Source organism: Terrapene carolina, unplaced genomic scaffold (genome assembly GCF_002925995.2).
Source record: "Terrapene carolina triunguis isolate 2854851 unplaced genomic scaffold, T_m_triunguis-2.0 Scaffold62, whole genome shotgun sequence".
Taxonomy (NCBI): Eukaryota; Metazoa; Chordata; order Testudines; family Emydidae; genus Terrapene; species Terrapene triunguis.
In genome coordinates, this window is record NW_020664413.1 from 49728310 (window position 1) to 49745969 (window position 17660).

General features: G+C 44.1%; 1 protein-coding gene across 2 annotated transcripts in view; it reads left to right on the plus strand.

The window, feature by feature from the left end:
- The first annotated feature begins 3638 nt into the window (after positions 1 to 3638).
- Positions 3639 to 17660, plus strand: part of GLS (glutaminase) — a 107385-nt gene continuing 93363 nt past the window's right edge. For both annotated transcript variants that reach the window (XM_024197764.2, XM_024197765.3), the window contains exon 1: positions 3639 to 3980. In XM_024197764.2, coding sequence (XP_024053532.2) covers positions 3670 to 3980 — 311 coding nt within the window. In that variant the 5' untranslated portion in view covers positions 3639 to 3669. The remainder of the gene's footprint in view (positions 3981 to 17660) is intronic.

Below are 17660 nucleotides of genomic sequence, written 5' to 3' on the forward strand. Positions count from 1 at the left end.
ATTGAGAAGATAGCGATATGCATTCCGTCTATCGCCCCAACACAGTTAGGGAATCCCATTGCAGCAAAGCCATCCACTATGACCTGCACATTTCTCAGAGTCACTACCCTTGATAACAGAACGTCAGTGATTGCATTGGCTACATGGATCACAGCAGCCCCCACAGTAGATTTGCCCACTCCAAATTGATTCCCGACTGACCGGTAGCAGTCAGGCGTTGTAAGCTTCCACAGGGCTATCGCCACTCGCTTCTCAACAGTCAGAGCAGCTCTCATCTTGGTATTCCTGCACTTCAGGGTGCGGGAAAGCAACTCACAAAGTTAAAGGAAAATGACCTGATGCGAAAGTTTCACAGCCACTGTGAATCATCCCATACCTGCAACACTATGCGGTCCCACTAGTCTGTGCTTGTTTGCCGGGCCCAGAATTGGTGTTCCACTGTATCAACCAGTCCCACTGCCGCCATGATGTCCCAATTACCACAGCCTGTGCTTTCAGGAACATCTGTGTCCATATCCTCCTCACAATCGTCCTCGTGCTGCCGTCTCTTAGCCAGATGATGCACATACTGCAGGATAATGCGTGCGGTGTTTACAATGCTCACAACAGCAGTGGTGAGCTGAGTGGGCTCCATGCTTGCCGTGCTATGGCGTCTGCACGGGTAACCCAGGGAAAAAAGCGCGAAACGATTGTATGCCATTGCTTTCACAGAGAGAGGGAGGGAGGGAGAGGAGAGTGACGACATGTACCCAAAACCACCTGCGACAATGTTTTTGCCCCATCAGGCACTGGGAGCTTAACTCAGAATTCCAATGGGCAGCGGAGACTGCGGGAACTGTGGGATAGCTACCCACAGTGCACTGCTCTGTGAGTCAATGCTAGCCATGGTATTAAGGATGCACTCCACCGACTTAATGCGCTTAGTGGGGACCTACACAATCGACTGTATAAAATAGATTTCTAAAGATCGACTTCTATAAAATTGACCTAATTTCATAGTGTAGACATACCCTTAGAAAACATGCAGTTGTGGCTAGCTAAGCCAGACTCTTATTAAACAAAAGGCAGAATGAGAAAGATAAAAAATAAGATGGGGAAGGGAAAGGACACATAAGGGAGGGGATGACAAAAGGAATGCAATTCTTACATTTCAGGTATTGTGGAGTACTTAGCTGAAGCCAGTGGAGGTGATGATGTCATCTGTTCCTGTCCCTGTTTCAGGGCTGGTCAGGACACTGAAGGTCTACTGCTGTCAAGGTGTATTGTGGTGTTGCAGCCATGATGGGCTTCTTGGATTCTTTAAATTCACATGTCCTCTGGTGCTTTGTTTCCCTTTCAAAGAGTCTTTTAAGGCCCCACAAAAGGGGGTGATAGGTAAAATAGTACATCCCGTGGTTATTTTGCCTACTAATTAGACCTAATTTCTGACCCACCATTAATTTCCTCGCCTGCAGGCACCACCTCCCGCAGCTCCCATTGGTCGGGAATGGGGAATTGCGGCTAATGGGAGCTTCAGGAGAGGTACCCGCAGGCGAGGGCAACGCACAGAGCCCTCTGGCCCCCCTTCCCTAGGGGCCGCAGGGCCGTGGTACTGTCTGCTTTCGGGAGCGGCGGGGGGCCAAGGCAGGCAGGGAGCCTGCCTTAGCCCTGCTGCGCGCCACTGCCACCCCAGAACCGCTCCAGGTAAGCGGCACCAGCCCAGAGCCCACACCGCAAACCTCTCCTGCACCCCAACCCCCTGCCAAATCCCACACCCCTCCCGCACCCCACCCCCTGCCCTGATCCCCCTGCCACATCCCCACACCTCAACCTCCTGCCCTGAGCCCCCTGCCACACCCCAATCCCCTGCCCTGAGCCCCCTCCTGCACCCCACACCCTTCCTGCACCCCTGCCCCAGTCCTACATTCATGCAATTTCCTCACCCAGATGTGGCCCTCGGGCCAAAAAGTTTGCCCACCCCAGGTCTACATGCTATTTTTGTATTTCTATTTACTGACACTTCCACCATGCAGTGTCTGGTATATTTAGACATTTGGGTTTATATAAACACCTGGTGACTTCTGTGTAATTACATCTGCTTGTACCACATCTGAATCTGGATTTTTATGTCCACACATTTAGAAAAAGTATAACTCCTATTATAACCCATTTACTATTATAAATGAATTCAGAGCTGGTTTAGCATGCAGGAGAATAAAAGTTTTGCTTCAAATAGAATAGATTTTTAGGATGACAGACCAAACATATGCCTCTAGAGATGCAAAGTACTTTACCACTGTGTCTATAGCTGCTATAATCAGCTTATTAACCACTTCCTGTACTACTGTTTTCATTTGAATCAATCTTAATATTTTCATAGAAATTCCTGTATTATGTATAATTAATCATAGTAACTATCTAGAAAAAGGCTTACTGAAAAGCACTGAAACCTAATTGAATAATTACATTAGGTAGTTGACAAAAAATTAGTCCGGAGGCACTCAATATGTTGTTCTGGCACCATGGTGAGTCTGTAACAAACGTCAATCCATTTGCCAACTATTTTGTCTTCTCTCCTCCATTAGGGGGCAGTACAGTTGATATTTCATGGAAGTCATTTGTACCCGTGGTAACTTCCATGTGACATTACATAACTCCAGGCTACTTCTAGCGTAGAGAAGCTTCTCGCTCGGCTTTGGCTAAACTCAAGCGTAGTTTCCATTTCTAACACATCGTAAAAGAAACGGGAATAGAAAGTGCTGCAATCAATGTTATTATAAAGCCATTAACTCTTTATTTCCTCTTAGGTTTACAATGGAGACCTTTCCCCTCTGACTCTTACGGGAAACTTTCCCACGCTGAGCTCTTTTACAGAGCGGGGGGAAAGAAGGCTGATGTAGCTGGCAGGGTTTTTGCTATAAAAAGGTTGCTGTAGCTCGGATCCCCTCGTGCTGCCGCCTCCCCGGCCAGCTCTGGCCCTTCAAGGAAGTGCTCAAGGGTAGCTCCCGCCCTGAGGTTTTATGTATAGTTTTGCAGCAGAGAGGCGCTCAGCTCTCCATCACTTTTAACCTTCAGCCGCTTGCGAAGGCGGTGCCCAGAAGAGGCGCAAGGCCCGCCCCACTCAGGCGGGGGGATGGATGGTGCTGTAGCGCTCACCGAGGGGCGAGCCTAGGCGCAGGGCGGCTTTCGCCTACGTGGCGACCTGGCCGGGCGCGGGGCCGAGACCCTCCCGCTTTCTCGGGGCTGTTCCCCTTCCGCCGCAGCGGCAGCGCTCCTCCGTCTACAGCGCCGCTGGTCCCCACCCTGCCCCTGGGGCGCGGCGCGGCGCTCCCCTCCCCGTGCCCAGCAGCCCCGGGCCGGCTCCTGCTCCGAGGCGCGCTCCTGCCGCACCCCTCTGTCTATTCCCCAGGCGGGGCCAGCCCCTCCCCACCCCCGGGCTCTGCCGCTGACTTCAACGGAACAGCCTCAGATGCCGAGTGCGCCACAGCTTCGGGTCGCAGCACTGCGGGGGCGGGGCGGATTGTGAGTGGCGTCTCCTGCGCCCAATAGGCTGGCAAAGCGCCTGACAGCTAGGGGCGGTAGCCAACAGGCAGGGCGCGGGGCGGGGCGAGCGCGGACTCCCCCAAGCAGGCTAGCCGGCGCGGCGGCGGCTGGGGCGCTGCACTCGGCGGAGGGAAGCGGGGCGGCAGGATGCGGCTCTGGAGCTCTGCGCTGTTCAGGGAGCTGCTGCGGCTCAGCCAGTCCGGGGGGGCCGGAGGCTCCGCGCTCAGGCGCCCGCCAGCCCCTTTCGCTGCGGCCGTCTGGAGCTCCGGCTCACTCCCCAACCGCCGGCCGGGGCTGCTGCCGCCGCCGCCCGCCCGCAGCGTCTGCACCCGCTCGGAGGGGGCCCTGCAGGAGCCCGGCAAGGGGCCGCCGCTGTCCGCCAGGGCGCCGCCCGCCGACAGCGGCAACAACAACAACTACAACGGCGGCCAGGAGCTAGCCGGAGGCGGGGGGGACAAGTGAGTCTCTGGGGGCCGGGGCAGGGAGCGGCGGCGGGAGGCGGAGGCCGGCGGCCCCGGGCGGGGCGGGGTGCTGGGGCGCTCGCCACACGGGGAGATGCTGCCGGTGGATAGTCCCTCCCTGCGCGCGGAGCAGAGCGGGGTCACCCCTCGCGGGCCCGGCAGAGAATAAAACGAAATTCGCTGAAATACTTCTACCCTCTCCTTTGTGTATTGATTCCTGTGCGTATCTCTCTCTCTCCCTCAAGGGCGAAAGCAGATAAATGCTGCAGACACGCCGAAAGAAATATTGCGGTGTACATCACTATCAAGTCCAAAATCTCAAAATAGTTCTGGTACAGGGTTCTGTTCCGAATGTCTGATGTAAATTTATTTAATTCTGATATTAAAATAAGATATTCTTAATGGATCTTTCTATACTGAAGTGCGGTGCATTGCATCAGCAAATTTCAGCAGGATTCAGCAGATTATGAACATGCCATTTTTTGTGGCCTATAAATTATCTGCTGTCATCCAAATGGGGAACGGGGGAATGTCAGGATACGGAGCCTGGGGAAATAGTTGCTGCTATAAACTGGAGACCAGAGATAGTCTTGAACATATTGACTGCTTGAAGAGACTTGGATATCTTTCTGTAAAAATAACTGTGATGCTGTTGAGCAGGAAATATGTAAATTTCAGTTCCGATAAGAGGAAATGTACTAGTGCTTTTTTGTTAGAATGCTATTTTATGTGAACAGAAGTATTAGAGGTAAAGTTATATACCTTTTGTACTAATTATTAAAGGTAACCTCAGTGCTATCTAGTACAGTATTGGTAGTCCTATAATAGTGTCCTCAATTACAGTGCTACATCTGGTGATTTTTATCCATTAGATTCTCTGATCTCCAACCTATAATTAATAGAGGTAGAATATGCATTATAGATGTTTATACTGATTCCCATGGCATGTGGCTAGAGGAGTAGCTAGGTGGATTGATCTGAATTTGTCTTGGTCTCATGGTTGTAAGAGGGTGGGGAAGTGATAACAGACAGCAGTCAAAAGCTGATTTTATTAAGCTCATTTTAATATCTGAGAGGGCTTAAAATTTATCACTCACTGGGCTAAACTTACTAGCTAGGAAAGGGTGCAAAACACAAAGGAGTGTGAATTCCATTATTAAGGTCTAGAGCAGTGGTCTCCAAAGTGGGGTGCGTGCAAGAGGATCCTTCAGGATGCGTGGCAGGAGGATCAGCGCCGCTTCCCCCCCCATCCCCTTGGCAGTTCGGCCAGGCAGGGGGTGTGTGCTCAAAATTTTTTTACTGATGGGGTGCGCGATCAAAAAAGTTTGGAGACCACTGGTCTAGAGAACAACACATTCATTTAAAAACTAAGTTGGGCACCTCTGCTCTTACTGCTGGGAAAGGAAAAGATGCAAAAATGTCTATCTGAAGGGCTCTTTCATATTAGCCTTTAGCTAGTACTGGTCATGTAAATGTGAAGCTCTACCCCCTTCAACCTCCTGGAAGAGAAAATAAGCTTTCTTCCTGCTTTCCCCTTCTGCCTGTCAGAGTTTTCTATGTGTTGCTTCTCTCTTTCTCCCCAGGCTTTGGCTTATGTGCGGGCAGGTCATCCCCAGTACTGGGCGTATGAAATTTGTGCTATATTAAACTCCTATAATTTATATGCACATAATGTGTATGCATAGTATATTTTGTGCATAGGCAAAGTTTGCTATTTGGATATAGTTTCACGAATGATTGTAAATATAAATTAATAATGTAACATTAATTTCCATGATGGTTCTAAGTGCAGTTCATAGAATTATTGACCTTTAATTTCAAGATAATATTTCATATTTTAGTGAGAGAAACACATGTAGAAAGGGCACAGTCCTAACGCCCTAATTTGAATTCTTATCCATTCTTGTCTGTAGATTAATTCCAAAGTAGTTATATTATTTTACAGACTTCTCCTGTAAAACCTGTATCAATGCACTGTTATATACTAGTGCAAATTGTAAATAATAAAATGTCTAATCACTTGGATATCACTTAAAAAAATACTGATTGATCACACGCATGGTCAAAAAAATCACAAGCCACATTTTAAAAATCATTCTCATTGTTTTCTTTGAAGCATGGATGTCAGTAGATACTTCAGGCTTTAGTGCTTAATGCACAGAGTAGTTTCTTAGGGTATATCTACACTACCCATGTTACGGTGCGGCTGCGCTGTGACGTGGGCAGTATAGACATGCTTTATTGGGGGGGAGAGCTCTCCTGGCGATAACAAAAAAAAAAAAAAAAAAATCCCACCCCTAACAAGCAGTGGTAGCTTTATTGCCGGGAGTGCGGCTCCCAGCAATAAAGCGCCGTCTATACTGGCGCTTTTCAGCGCTAAACTTTTGTCGCTCAGGGGTGTGTTTTTTCATACCCCTGAATGACAAAAGTTTTAGTGCTGAAAGTGGCAGTGTAGACACAGCCTTACAATGGCCAAAACTCAAGACAATTATGCAGTAATTTATAAATAAATAACCAGTTTCCAAATACACTTTTTCCAGTTGAGCAGGCAGTGCTGGAATTCTCACAACTTTTCAGTCAAACTGCTCAGTGCTGGATGCTTCCAGTTGGGAATTCCTTAATGCATGATTTCAAAAGATTGATCTATTCCACAAGCATACCAAGCATACCAAACTTGGCTTCAAATATTTCTATATACGTAAATAAGCAAAGAATGAGAAATTAAAAAACATATTGGTTTCACTGTTCCATAAAAATTTGTTGAGCCCCAACATATTTAAGGTTTTAGGTACTGTATATATAGAATGTGGCCCTGTGTACAGTGCAATATAGAAAAGTGTATGTGTGTGTGTGTAATGCAAGCAGTTGTCTACTGCTCTGCCTCTCTCACATGCTGCTTTGGTTGTTGTGAGGGTGTGGATTGAGGTGCTGCTACTCTGGATCCCACCAGCCTGTGTTTTTTAGGTTATCTGCCTGTTACTGAAAAGATAGTGAACGTTTCTTTTTCTTTCCTCATAAAATAAGATAAAGGGGACATTTTAATGAAACTAAAGATGGCAAATCAAAAACATAGAGATGCACTTTTTCATACAACACAGCTTGTGGTGCTCACTACTGCACACTAACAGGTGAATAGCTTAGTGGGGTTCAGAAAGGGATTAAGTGCCTACATGGATAACAAGAAAATCCAGAGCTGTTTCAGTAGCTATTTAAAAACAAATAGTACTAGCCACTGTAGGAGGCAGCATACTGGACTAGATGGACCACTTGTCTGTCTGATACAGTACAGCACTTTGTTTTACTGGATGGCTCTGGGTCTGCCTTTACTGCTGCTCATGGTTTTGAAATGCAGCAGCATGAAATTGACAAGGCTCATGTATTTCATTGATGCTTTATGTTCCTTTGGGCAGGAGTGGAAATCTCTAGCATTCATTGTCACTCAGCTGCTCAAAATTTGCACAAAGCTATGAGCAGCAGCTGTGTCACTGTAGTTGTCTGGAGACTCAAGAAAACAGCACTTCATTATTTTACACTTGTCACATTCCAATTTTTGCAACTGGAAGTATAGAAAGTTAATTTCTTTTAAAGTGAAAAATTAAATTATGCAAAAGTTCATACATTGTTGGCTCTTTACTCTGTCAGTGTTAGTGCATTTTCAAGCCTGGGATATTGTGCTGTAATTGAGGATATAACTTTTATGGTCTCTGTTTTGACCTCCTGTCCCCACATGTGCACATACCACCTGGTGTTCCACCAGAAATCTGTCATGTATGTTTTGTTCGGGGGAGAATTTTTTTTCATTTGCGGTTAACTAGAGAAACAATCCTAGTTGATTAATTTTAGAGTTAGCAGTTTTCAAAGCTTGGTAGGACTCACAAGATTAATTAAAGTTTGTAAATTTCAGTATGCATCAGTGTTTAATGAAAACTACTTTTTTTTTTTTTTTAATTTAAGCCTTGGAAATATAAATCCATTGGGGGTATTGAATGTTTGTCAGTGAGTTCTCCATGCTTAACAACAGTGTGTTCATGATACTTCTCTCCCTTCCGTTTGGGGAAAAAAAAATCACCAAAGCTCCTATCTCAAATTCATGGTCTGGTCCACAGTTTTTTCCCTTTGCCTGTCCTTCCTTGGATTCGAAAGGTATGGTGGAACCCTACCCGTTTTGTTTCTATCATTTGGATTCAGTCCCTGACCATTACTACTAGTGTCTGAGACACTGCTACTTCCTTCCCAGTCCTTTGTTGGGTAGGTGGAGCTGCCGTGGGCCTTTCCCTCCATCTCTCCTCCTCACCTTCAGGGGCATCATATGGATCCCACATCCCAGAGCTCCCCCAAGTCCTGGAGGAGAGAGAACTGCGGTTCTCCACATCCATCCATGGATCTACTGTGCATTCCCCCTCTGGAATAATAGCCTTCTGCTCTTGTCAGCTAGTTAGTTCTGTAGCTCAAGTGGGAAAAGTTTGTTGTGCAGTGCTGAAGGTTTAGAATGAGTATATGTGAAGCTGCCCTGTGAAATTACCCCATATTAAAAAAAAATTCATTAAAAGAAAGGTTATTTAGGCCAGGCACTAGGCAGGGCTTTGGAGCTGCGCTTGCTCTGCTCCAGCTCCAGGCAAAAACCTGCAGCTCCACTGCTCCGGAGCTGCTCCGCACTCCAGCTCCAGGCTCCGCTCCAAAGCCCTGCTTGAAAGTTAGAAAATGCCAGATTTATGGGTGCCTGTTCAACTTTAATTCTTCCCTTTTATGCATATATGTTTTGGTAGTCTGATTACTCGATCACATTATTTGTTTTCCACAAGACCCTTGTCTCATTCACTTCACAGGATGGATGCACATGGGGGCAAAATTAAGGTTGAACAACTGTAAATTTGGCATTTTGTAACTTTAGAGTAGTTGACTTTGCAATCTTAATGACTTTGAAATGTATTTTTTTGTGTATCATGTTTAATTTTCAATAAAGTATCTTTGTACCCCAGAAAAAGAGGGAACTTCTTTCGGAAATAGAGAAGTTGTCATGTTAGAAATATACATAGTTTCTCTGCTTGTTAATTTGTAATTTTTTTCCTGTGATAGACTGGGTGATACTTTTTTAGGATTTTGTGTAAATTCTTATTTATAAAATTTAGAAAAAATATTTGTGGGAGAAGTGTAGATTTGAGACAACTGGACTACATATGAAGCAGCTGTAAAATAATTTTTTTTAAATGTCATTTTTTTAGGGTACAAGAATCTGCGGAAATTGTAGTGGCTGTTTTAGTCATTCAGACTACAGCATGCCCCAAAAATAGTACTTCCCAAACTTCTGTACTTGGCTGTGTCTAGCCTGAATGTGATGAGATACTGTTTTCTTGAATTCTATTTTCAGCATAATAGCACATGATTCTTCCTACCTCTTGTATTGTAGAACAGTGGAAAGAAAATCTTATATTGACGTGAGACCACTGTAACTATGGTCGCTAGAGTGGCCACACTGAGAATGCTCAATCAGGGCAAACTGCAAAGAATAGGGCAGATCTACAAAACTGGTGGTTTGTTCTATAATTAGATTTTACTAAGCCAGTAATGAAACAGCTTCTGTAATACCTTACTGGTTCCCAAGAAACTAAAATACAGTTCCTCTTAAGCAATCCAGCCTTTGGCTCCCACCCAGACAGCCAAGTCTAATATAATGAGGATTACTTAAAATCTTATTCACCATATATGATAGTCTACTAGCCCCAAGAATTACCCACCAGGTTAATTAATATTTCAGATCTTACCCAAATACACACTTACAGCCAATTCTTGTTAACTAATCTAAGATTTATTTAGGAAAGAAAAGAAAGAATTACTATAGTGAAAAGATCATTATACATACAGATAAGAATAAAATTCTTGGGTCAATTTCATAGCAGAGATGACATGCTGCTGATTTGTAAAACTCTTTCCAGAATCAGCCCAATGGGTTATAGTCCAATAGGCAGTCCGTGTGTAGAGTTTGTTCAAATTCTTCCATGAGAATTTGTAGGGGTAGTCCAGGGCACACCTGGAGATCTCAGTCTTGTGACTTGAACTTCCCCTGACAACGTTTAAGCAGATCTGCGATTAAAAAAAAGATTAGGCCTGAGACCTTCTTTACAGTTCCCAAGCAGGCTGAGGGTACGTTTACACTTACCGGAGGGTCCGGCAGCAGGCAGTCGATGTTCTGGGATCGATTTATCGCGTCTGGTTTAGACGCAATAAATCGATCCCGGAAGTGCTCGCCGTCGACGCCGGTACTCCAGCTCGCCGAGAGGAGTACGCGGCATCGATGGGGGAGCCTTCCTGCCGCGTCTGGACCCGCGGTAAGTTCGGACTAAGGTACTTCGAATTCAGCTACGTTATTATAACGTAGCTGAATTTGCGTACCTTAGTCTGAAGTGGGGGGGGGGGTAGTGTGGACCAGGCCTGAGAAGCCTCTTGTCATAGCAGGACATACATTGTTGCTTTGAAGTAAATCTCTATTTCCTAGGCATACACTGGTAGGTAGTTGCATTGATTAGCCCGAGGCAATTAACATTCAAATGGTTCATAGTTAGTTTACTACAAACTTCAAACAGAATTAAAGACAATGATATTATTACACCACAAGTTTCATCTAAATGTTAATATCCTCTTTTGATCTCTGACTCAATCTAATATAGTGATGAAATATAGGAACAGAAGTTTAGCATCTACAAGATAATTAGATCACATTGTTAAATTTCTAAGGGATATAGGTAAACACAGACAAATACGATTAGGGTACGTCTTCGCTACCCGCCGTATTGGCGGGTAGCAATCGATTTATCCGGGATCGATATATCGCATCTCGTTATCCGCTCCCCGTTGACTCCGGAACTCCACCGGAGCGAGCGGCGGTAGCAGAGTTGACGGGGGAGCCGCGGCCGTCGATCCCGCGCCGTGTGGACCCCAGGTAAGTCGATCTAAGATACTTCGTCTTCAGCTACGTTATTCACGTAGCTGAAGTTGCGTATCTTAGATCGATCCGCCCCCCTAGTGTAGACCAGCCCTTAGTATCTACCTCTAATTCTCTAACAATACAGACCTCTCATCTGTTTAACAAGGCTTTGATAACGATCTACAAGGAATGGCCCCATTTATCATTTCAATACTTCTTTAATATGTCCTTAAAAGTTGATTTTGGGTCACTTAGCCTGCTGGTTGCCCAACCCTCGCTGGCTCAGTGCCACAACCACTTTATGCATAATTTATCTAGGTTTTTTTATTTTAAAAATTCCAAAACACTGTGAGCAGAGCTGACTTAAAGTCGTAGGTAGATCACAATAGCCCTGACCCAGGACACTGGTTTATGATTCTGAAATACAATAAAATAGTTACTTAGGCTCTCTATTAATGGTGCTTTTATAATTTTCAAGGCTGGTTTACAAGTGACGTGGATTGTTTTAAAGGATGAGATTAAACTCTGATAATATAGTGTATCCTTACCTAGTTGATTTATTTTCAAATCCAGCCCAGGTTACATAGGAAGTGCTGTACAGGAACAGACCAGTGGTTCATTTGATCCAGTATCTGATAGTGGTCAACACTGAAGGTTCAAGAAACCCAGTTATGCACCTAGGTGTATAGGGAAGCCTTTTTTCATAACCCCCATCAGTTAGAAACTGGCTCATGCCCTCAAATAGCAACTTTTGAACCCTTCCAAAACACTTGTTTTTGGTGTGTGTTTTTTTTATCATATCTTTACTACTGCATCTCTCTGGATGTATATACATATTTAGTCCTCTTAGCATCTCTAATATCATGAGGCTACAAGTTTCACAGGCTAATTATACTTTGAGTGGAAGAGATGTTTTTATCAATTTAAAATTTGCCACCTTTCAATTGCTGTGAGCTCCTTATTCTTTGATTATGCAAAGGTGAATAGAAGTGATCAATTCATACCAATTTATTTACATTATTCATTATTTTGTAAACCGTTATCATGCCCCTTCTTCTCCACTTCCCCTCCAAAGTAAATAGTACCAGTTTTTCATAAGGAAAATTCTTCATGGCTCTAATCATTGTTTGTCTCGTAGGTAGTGGTAGTGACAAGAAAGTTAACACCATATTATGGTGGCTGAGCACCCAATGTGAAATGAATTGATAGTCTCAGTCAATTTCCTAGTAGGTAGGTGTCTATGGGTATGTCTATACTGCAATTAAAAATCTATGGTTGGCCTGTGGCAGCTGACTTCAGCTTGGGCCATGGGGCTGTTAGATGTTCAGGCTTGGGCTGGAGTCTGGGCTCTAGGACCCTGAGCGGTTGGAGGGTCCCAGAGCTCAGGCTGTAGCCCAAACTTCTACATCATAGTTAAATAGCTCCTTAGCCCAAGTCAGCTGGCATGGTTGTCTAATTGCAGTGTAGACATACCCTCTAGGACAAAAATCAACACCACATTTGACACCCTAGTTTTCTATTTAAACAAACAATCTATTAATTTTGTGTGAAATTGACTCTTGTGAACAGCCCTGCAGTTCTGTAGGTTGGTTCTGTGCTAGGGTAGAGGGGAATACTGGCAAGGTTGAGGTGGCTGGATCCTTGGTCACATGGTTTGTATGTCCTAGAACCTTTATGTTAAGTGGCAATGTGGCACAACCTCCATTATTCCAACCTATAGACTAAAGTAGATTTCACAAATACTGTTCTAATCTTTCTTGCCTAAAATGAATTTACCCCTACTCTTTTCCTTGTTTTTCAGAATATTGTATAAACCATAAAGCAGTGAATAAATTGGAATTTCCACTTTAAGCTAACTATGGCAATAGCACATCCCCTCCACTTCAGTATCTTAGCTCTATGCAACATATGCTGAATAACACTTTCTTGCTAAGTGTGTTACCGTGCTAAAATATTGCTTTTAGGTTAAGCAAATGTTATGTACAAACAATACTGAACTGATAAAAAGGGCAAAAGCTTATTCTGCAGTTTTAACTGATAAACTTTATTGAAAGGTAGTCCATTTGACAAAGCATTTTCTGTAAATATTGAATAGTAGCCTCATTTGCTTTGGCAGCTGGTGCAAATTTATTGTTAAATATTGGGTCAGTCAGCTTGATTTAACAGCAACTGATGTGAAAGATATGATGGGAATTTTTTAAAAAAAATCTTCACTTGTGAAATGCATACACTGATTTAAGAAAATATAAGTGTAAAGGTTATGAAGGGTAAGGGTAAGAAACTTATTGTCAAATATTTTAACGTTTAAGGACATATATCTGCATTGATATAAATAGGACAGGTGCAGTTTCCTGGGGCATAATTATAAAGCTTGTTTTAGAGCAGATTAATAGACTTCAGCCTTTTTTTAACGCTATAAAATATTTGTAAGTATATGCATTGCCCAAGTGACAGCAAACATTCAAATCTGAATTTCAAATTTCCAGAAATCGATTTTTTTGTGTTAATGGAAACATTGTATATAATTCAGAAAGTTTGTTGGGAAATTTACTGAATCTCTGTAAAAAGGTCAAAAGTCGATAACGCTAGACTTTGGAATGTGCATAGTATTGTAACTCCTAAAATATATGAAATAAAAATTGCGTACTTCTGGGTTATTGAAATGTAGAATTACAGCGTTAACAGTGTATAACATTTTGAAGTCCAAAAATAGTCTTTTCAGAAGCTAAGTGCGTGTGATTTATAAAGATGCAAAATGTGGCATGGAAGAAAGTTCTCTAACTTTCCTGGTGTAGTTGCACGTATTTGTCTTCGTTGAGTTGCCAGCCTGTCTGTACGCTAGCCAGCATTGCATCATTTAAAAATAATCTTAATTTTCTGAAGTGAAAAGAAACAGTAAATGTTCTATTCGTTTACAAGTCCTCGTCTGTTCTTAGTGCATGAGTAAGTACAATGTTTTTTTTCTGATTTATTTAATAGGAAATCTGATTTTTACCACTGGTTTGGGTAGAGGAAGGAGAATTTAATATGCGGCCCATCATTAATATTAAGGATAGGATTAAATATATTTAGGTTATTGATTCACTATTAATTTTTAATGAGTAAGCTGAATTATCATTGAAATAGTTTCAGCTAATATTGAGTTTCTTTAAGTGTGGATCTGCAGAATTTTACTGGTCTACGTGGTTTACGTGACTACCAGCAACAATTATTATTGCAGTCTTAGGGCGGGGTCCTGCAAATCATCTTTAAATATAACTTGGAGAATTCTTGGTAATCTTGTGAAAGAGAGCTTTCATAGCCAGACAAATTTTTGCTTGTTTTTTTTATACATTTTGTTTCGTCTGAAGGCTTTCGTTTCCAGGAAAGAATATGACTTGCACAGATGACCATATAGTAACTAATTTGAAGATTGTTTTCAAATTACAAGTTCATGCACTTTTTATTTTTAATGGGTAAGTTTAAAACAATAAGACTGCTTACCATCCCTTTCTGTAGATGGCAGTTACCTTTATTTAGAGACTCTCAGTAGTAATGCTCTGTATCTTGTACTAAATTTGTCAAATACCAAAGAGCACTGATTTTAAGTTGTCACTAAGTCTAAAAGAAAACTGAAGCACATACAAGACAACCTATTGGGGGGGAAAAAGGAAAATGATCTGAAGCCCATTGTAACTTTGTTCCTAATAGTTCCGAGATGTAGGTCCATCGGATAGAACATCAGCAATCTATTACCCTGCCAGTCCAGAGAGCAGAGTATAAAAAGCTCAACTTAGATGGGGCTACTATAAGGTGGGTGCATAACTGGCTGGATAACCGTACTCAGAGAGTAGTTACTAATGGTTCCCAATCCTGCTAGAAAGGTATAATGAGTGGGGTTCCGGAGGGGTCTGTTTTGGGACCGGCTCTGTTCAATATCTTCATCAACGACTTAGATATTGGCATAGAAAGTACGCTTAAGTTTGCAGATGATACCAAACTGGGAGGGATTGCAACTGCTTTGGAGGATAGGGTCAAAATTCAAAATGATCTGGACAAATTGGAGAAATGGTCTGAGGTAAACAGGATGAAGTTTAATAAAGACAAATGCAAAGTGCTCCACTTACGAAGGAACAATCAGTTTCACACATACAGAACGGGAAGAGACTGTCTAGGAAGGAGTAGGGCAGAAAGGGATCTAGGGGTTATAGTGGACCACAAGCTAAATATGAGTCAACAGTGTGATGCTATTGCAAAAAAAGCAAACGTGATTCTGGGATGCATTAACAGGTGTGTTGTGAGCAAGACACGAGAAGTCATTCTTCTGCTCTACTCTGCGCTGGTTAGGCCTCAGCTGGAGTATTGTGCCCAGTTCTGGGCACCGCATTTCAAGAAAGATGTGGAGAAATTGGAAAGGGTCCAGAGAAGAGCAACAAGAATGATTAAAGGTCTTGAGAACATGACCTATGAAGGAAGGCTGAAAGAATTGGGTTTGTTTAGTTTGGAAAAGAGAAGACTGAGAGGGGACATGATAGCAGTTTTCAGGTATCTAAAAGGGTGTCGTGAGGTGGGAGAAAACTTGTTCATCTTAGCCTCTAAGGATAGAACAAGAAGCAATGGGCTTAAACTGCAGCAAGGGAGGTTTAGGTTGGACATTAGGAAAAAGTTCCTAACTGTCAAGGTGGTTAAACACTGGAATAAACTGCCTAGGGAGGTTGTGGAATCTCCATCTCTGGAGATATTTAAGAGTAGGTTAGATAAATGTCTATCAGGGATGGTCTAGACAGTATTTGGTCCTGCCATGAGGGCAGGGGACTGGACTCAATGACCTCTCGAGGTCCCTTCCAGTTCTAGAGTCTATGGATCTACGAATCTAAACCTGAAATTCCTGGCATGCTATTGGAGGTGACATTGCGAAGCTTCAAGAAAAGACTATCTGTTCTGGTATTTAACCATCATATACCGTACATACTCGTTCAGAAGCCGAATTTTTTTTTAGTAAAAAAGGGAAGCACCAGAGAAGGGGGGATCGGCTTATAAACGGGTATAGAAACGGAGAGATGGGACATCGCCGCTTCCCCCAACAGAGGGAGCAAGGGGAAGCAGCACAGCCAGAAGGGGAAGAGGCGGGGCCAGAGTCTCTCCTCTTCTGGCCACACTGCTCTCCCCCCAGCCTCCGAAGCAGCTGCAGCTCCGGGGCTGCAGGCCATGCTGCTCAGCCCCGCCCCCCAGAGCAGACTGTGGCCGTGCTGCCCGAGCCGCCGGAGCACACTGCGGCCGTGCCGCCTGACCCAGCCCGCTGAAACAAGCTGCGGCTGCGCCGCCCGGTCTGGCCCGCCAGAGCAGACTGTGGCCGCACTGCCCAGCCTGACGGAGCAGCGCCAGCCAGGCCAAAGACATCCTCCCCAGATAACGTGGGAAGGGATGGGGTGGGGAGAGTGTGGGGGTCCCGGGCTAGGGCTGGGGTCATGTGGGGAGTGGTTACAGGGGTTACTCCCCTGATTTCCAGCTTCCCCCCCCAAAAATTTCCCCATCAGTTGCTGTCCCGGCCTGTCAGGGTAAGCAGCTGGCACGCCGGGACACTTTGTTTACTTAGGTTTACCTCCGTGCCCACGGATGCTCGAGGTAAACAAACCATCTCGGCCCACTAGCAGCTTATCCTGATGGCCCGGGAGCCAACATTTGCCAACCCCTGAATTATAGGGTCGGCTTATGAATGGGTTATAAAAATTTTCCATTTTTACTTATCCATCTTGGGGGGGGTCAGCTTATAAACGAACCAGCTTATGATCAAGTATATACGGTAATTTGGGGAGGAGCTGGGAGGGAAACAAATTTTATTGTGCTACCTCCTTCTGTTTCAGAACTGATCCTGCAGCATTGCATTGAGGGTGAAACATCAGAGAGAAATACCAGTTTAGAGAGGCAAGGAGACAGGATAAGAGATGTGCAAAATGAATTATTTAGAGAAGGTAAATCTGGCTCTTCTATTTACACCCTCTCATAAGAATAAGAGGACATTGAATAAAATTTAAAAGCCACAGACTTAAAACTGATAAAGCATTGTGCTTAAAAAAAAAAAAAAAAAAAAAAAATCTCTCTAACTTTTTCACAACATGTGATTGATGGCAAGAACTGATTAGGATTGAAAAACTGCTTAGATTTATATATGAATAGTGAAAGCATCCATAGCTATATTAGGACATCAAACCTAGGAGGTAGAATTTAAAAAAAAAAAATGTATATAAACTTGTGCTTACAGGCGTGAGCCAACCACTAGCTGATGGGGCAGGGAATAAACTTCCATAGAGACCGGTTACTTCATAATTATTGACTCCTGAAGGAATTCAGTGCCTAAAAATTATGTGCACAATATTTTAAAATTCTGCAAATGTTATTTGTCCGTAAATAAATATGGCTACAGCATGGCAGTGGGAAGCACAGGCCACTGGTTGCATTGAGGTGGGAGATCACCCTGAAGCTCCCACCTCCCCTGGTATAGGGACTTGGCAGTGAGGCTGCATCTGATCCTGACACAGTGCAAGGGCTGGGCCTGCCCCAGAAACACCCCAGGGCTCTGTGCCAGGTGTGGGTGGGCAGGCTCAGCCCAGCAGGATGCAAGTGTGGAGGGGCTTAGTGTGGGAGATCCAGATATGGAGTGAGAAGTTTCTGTGTGGGGCCATCTGCGTGTGGGCGGCTCTGGGAGATCTGGATGCACAGAGGCTCATTGGGGGGGTTCTGGGTGCAGGGGCAATGGGACTCTGCAGGGGATCCAG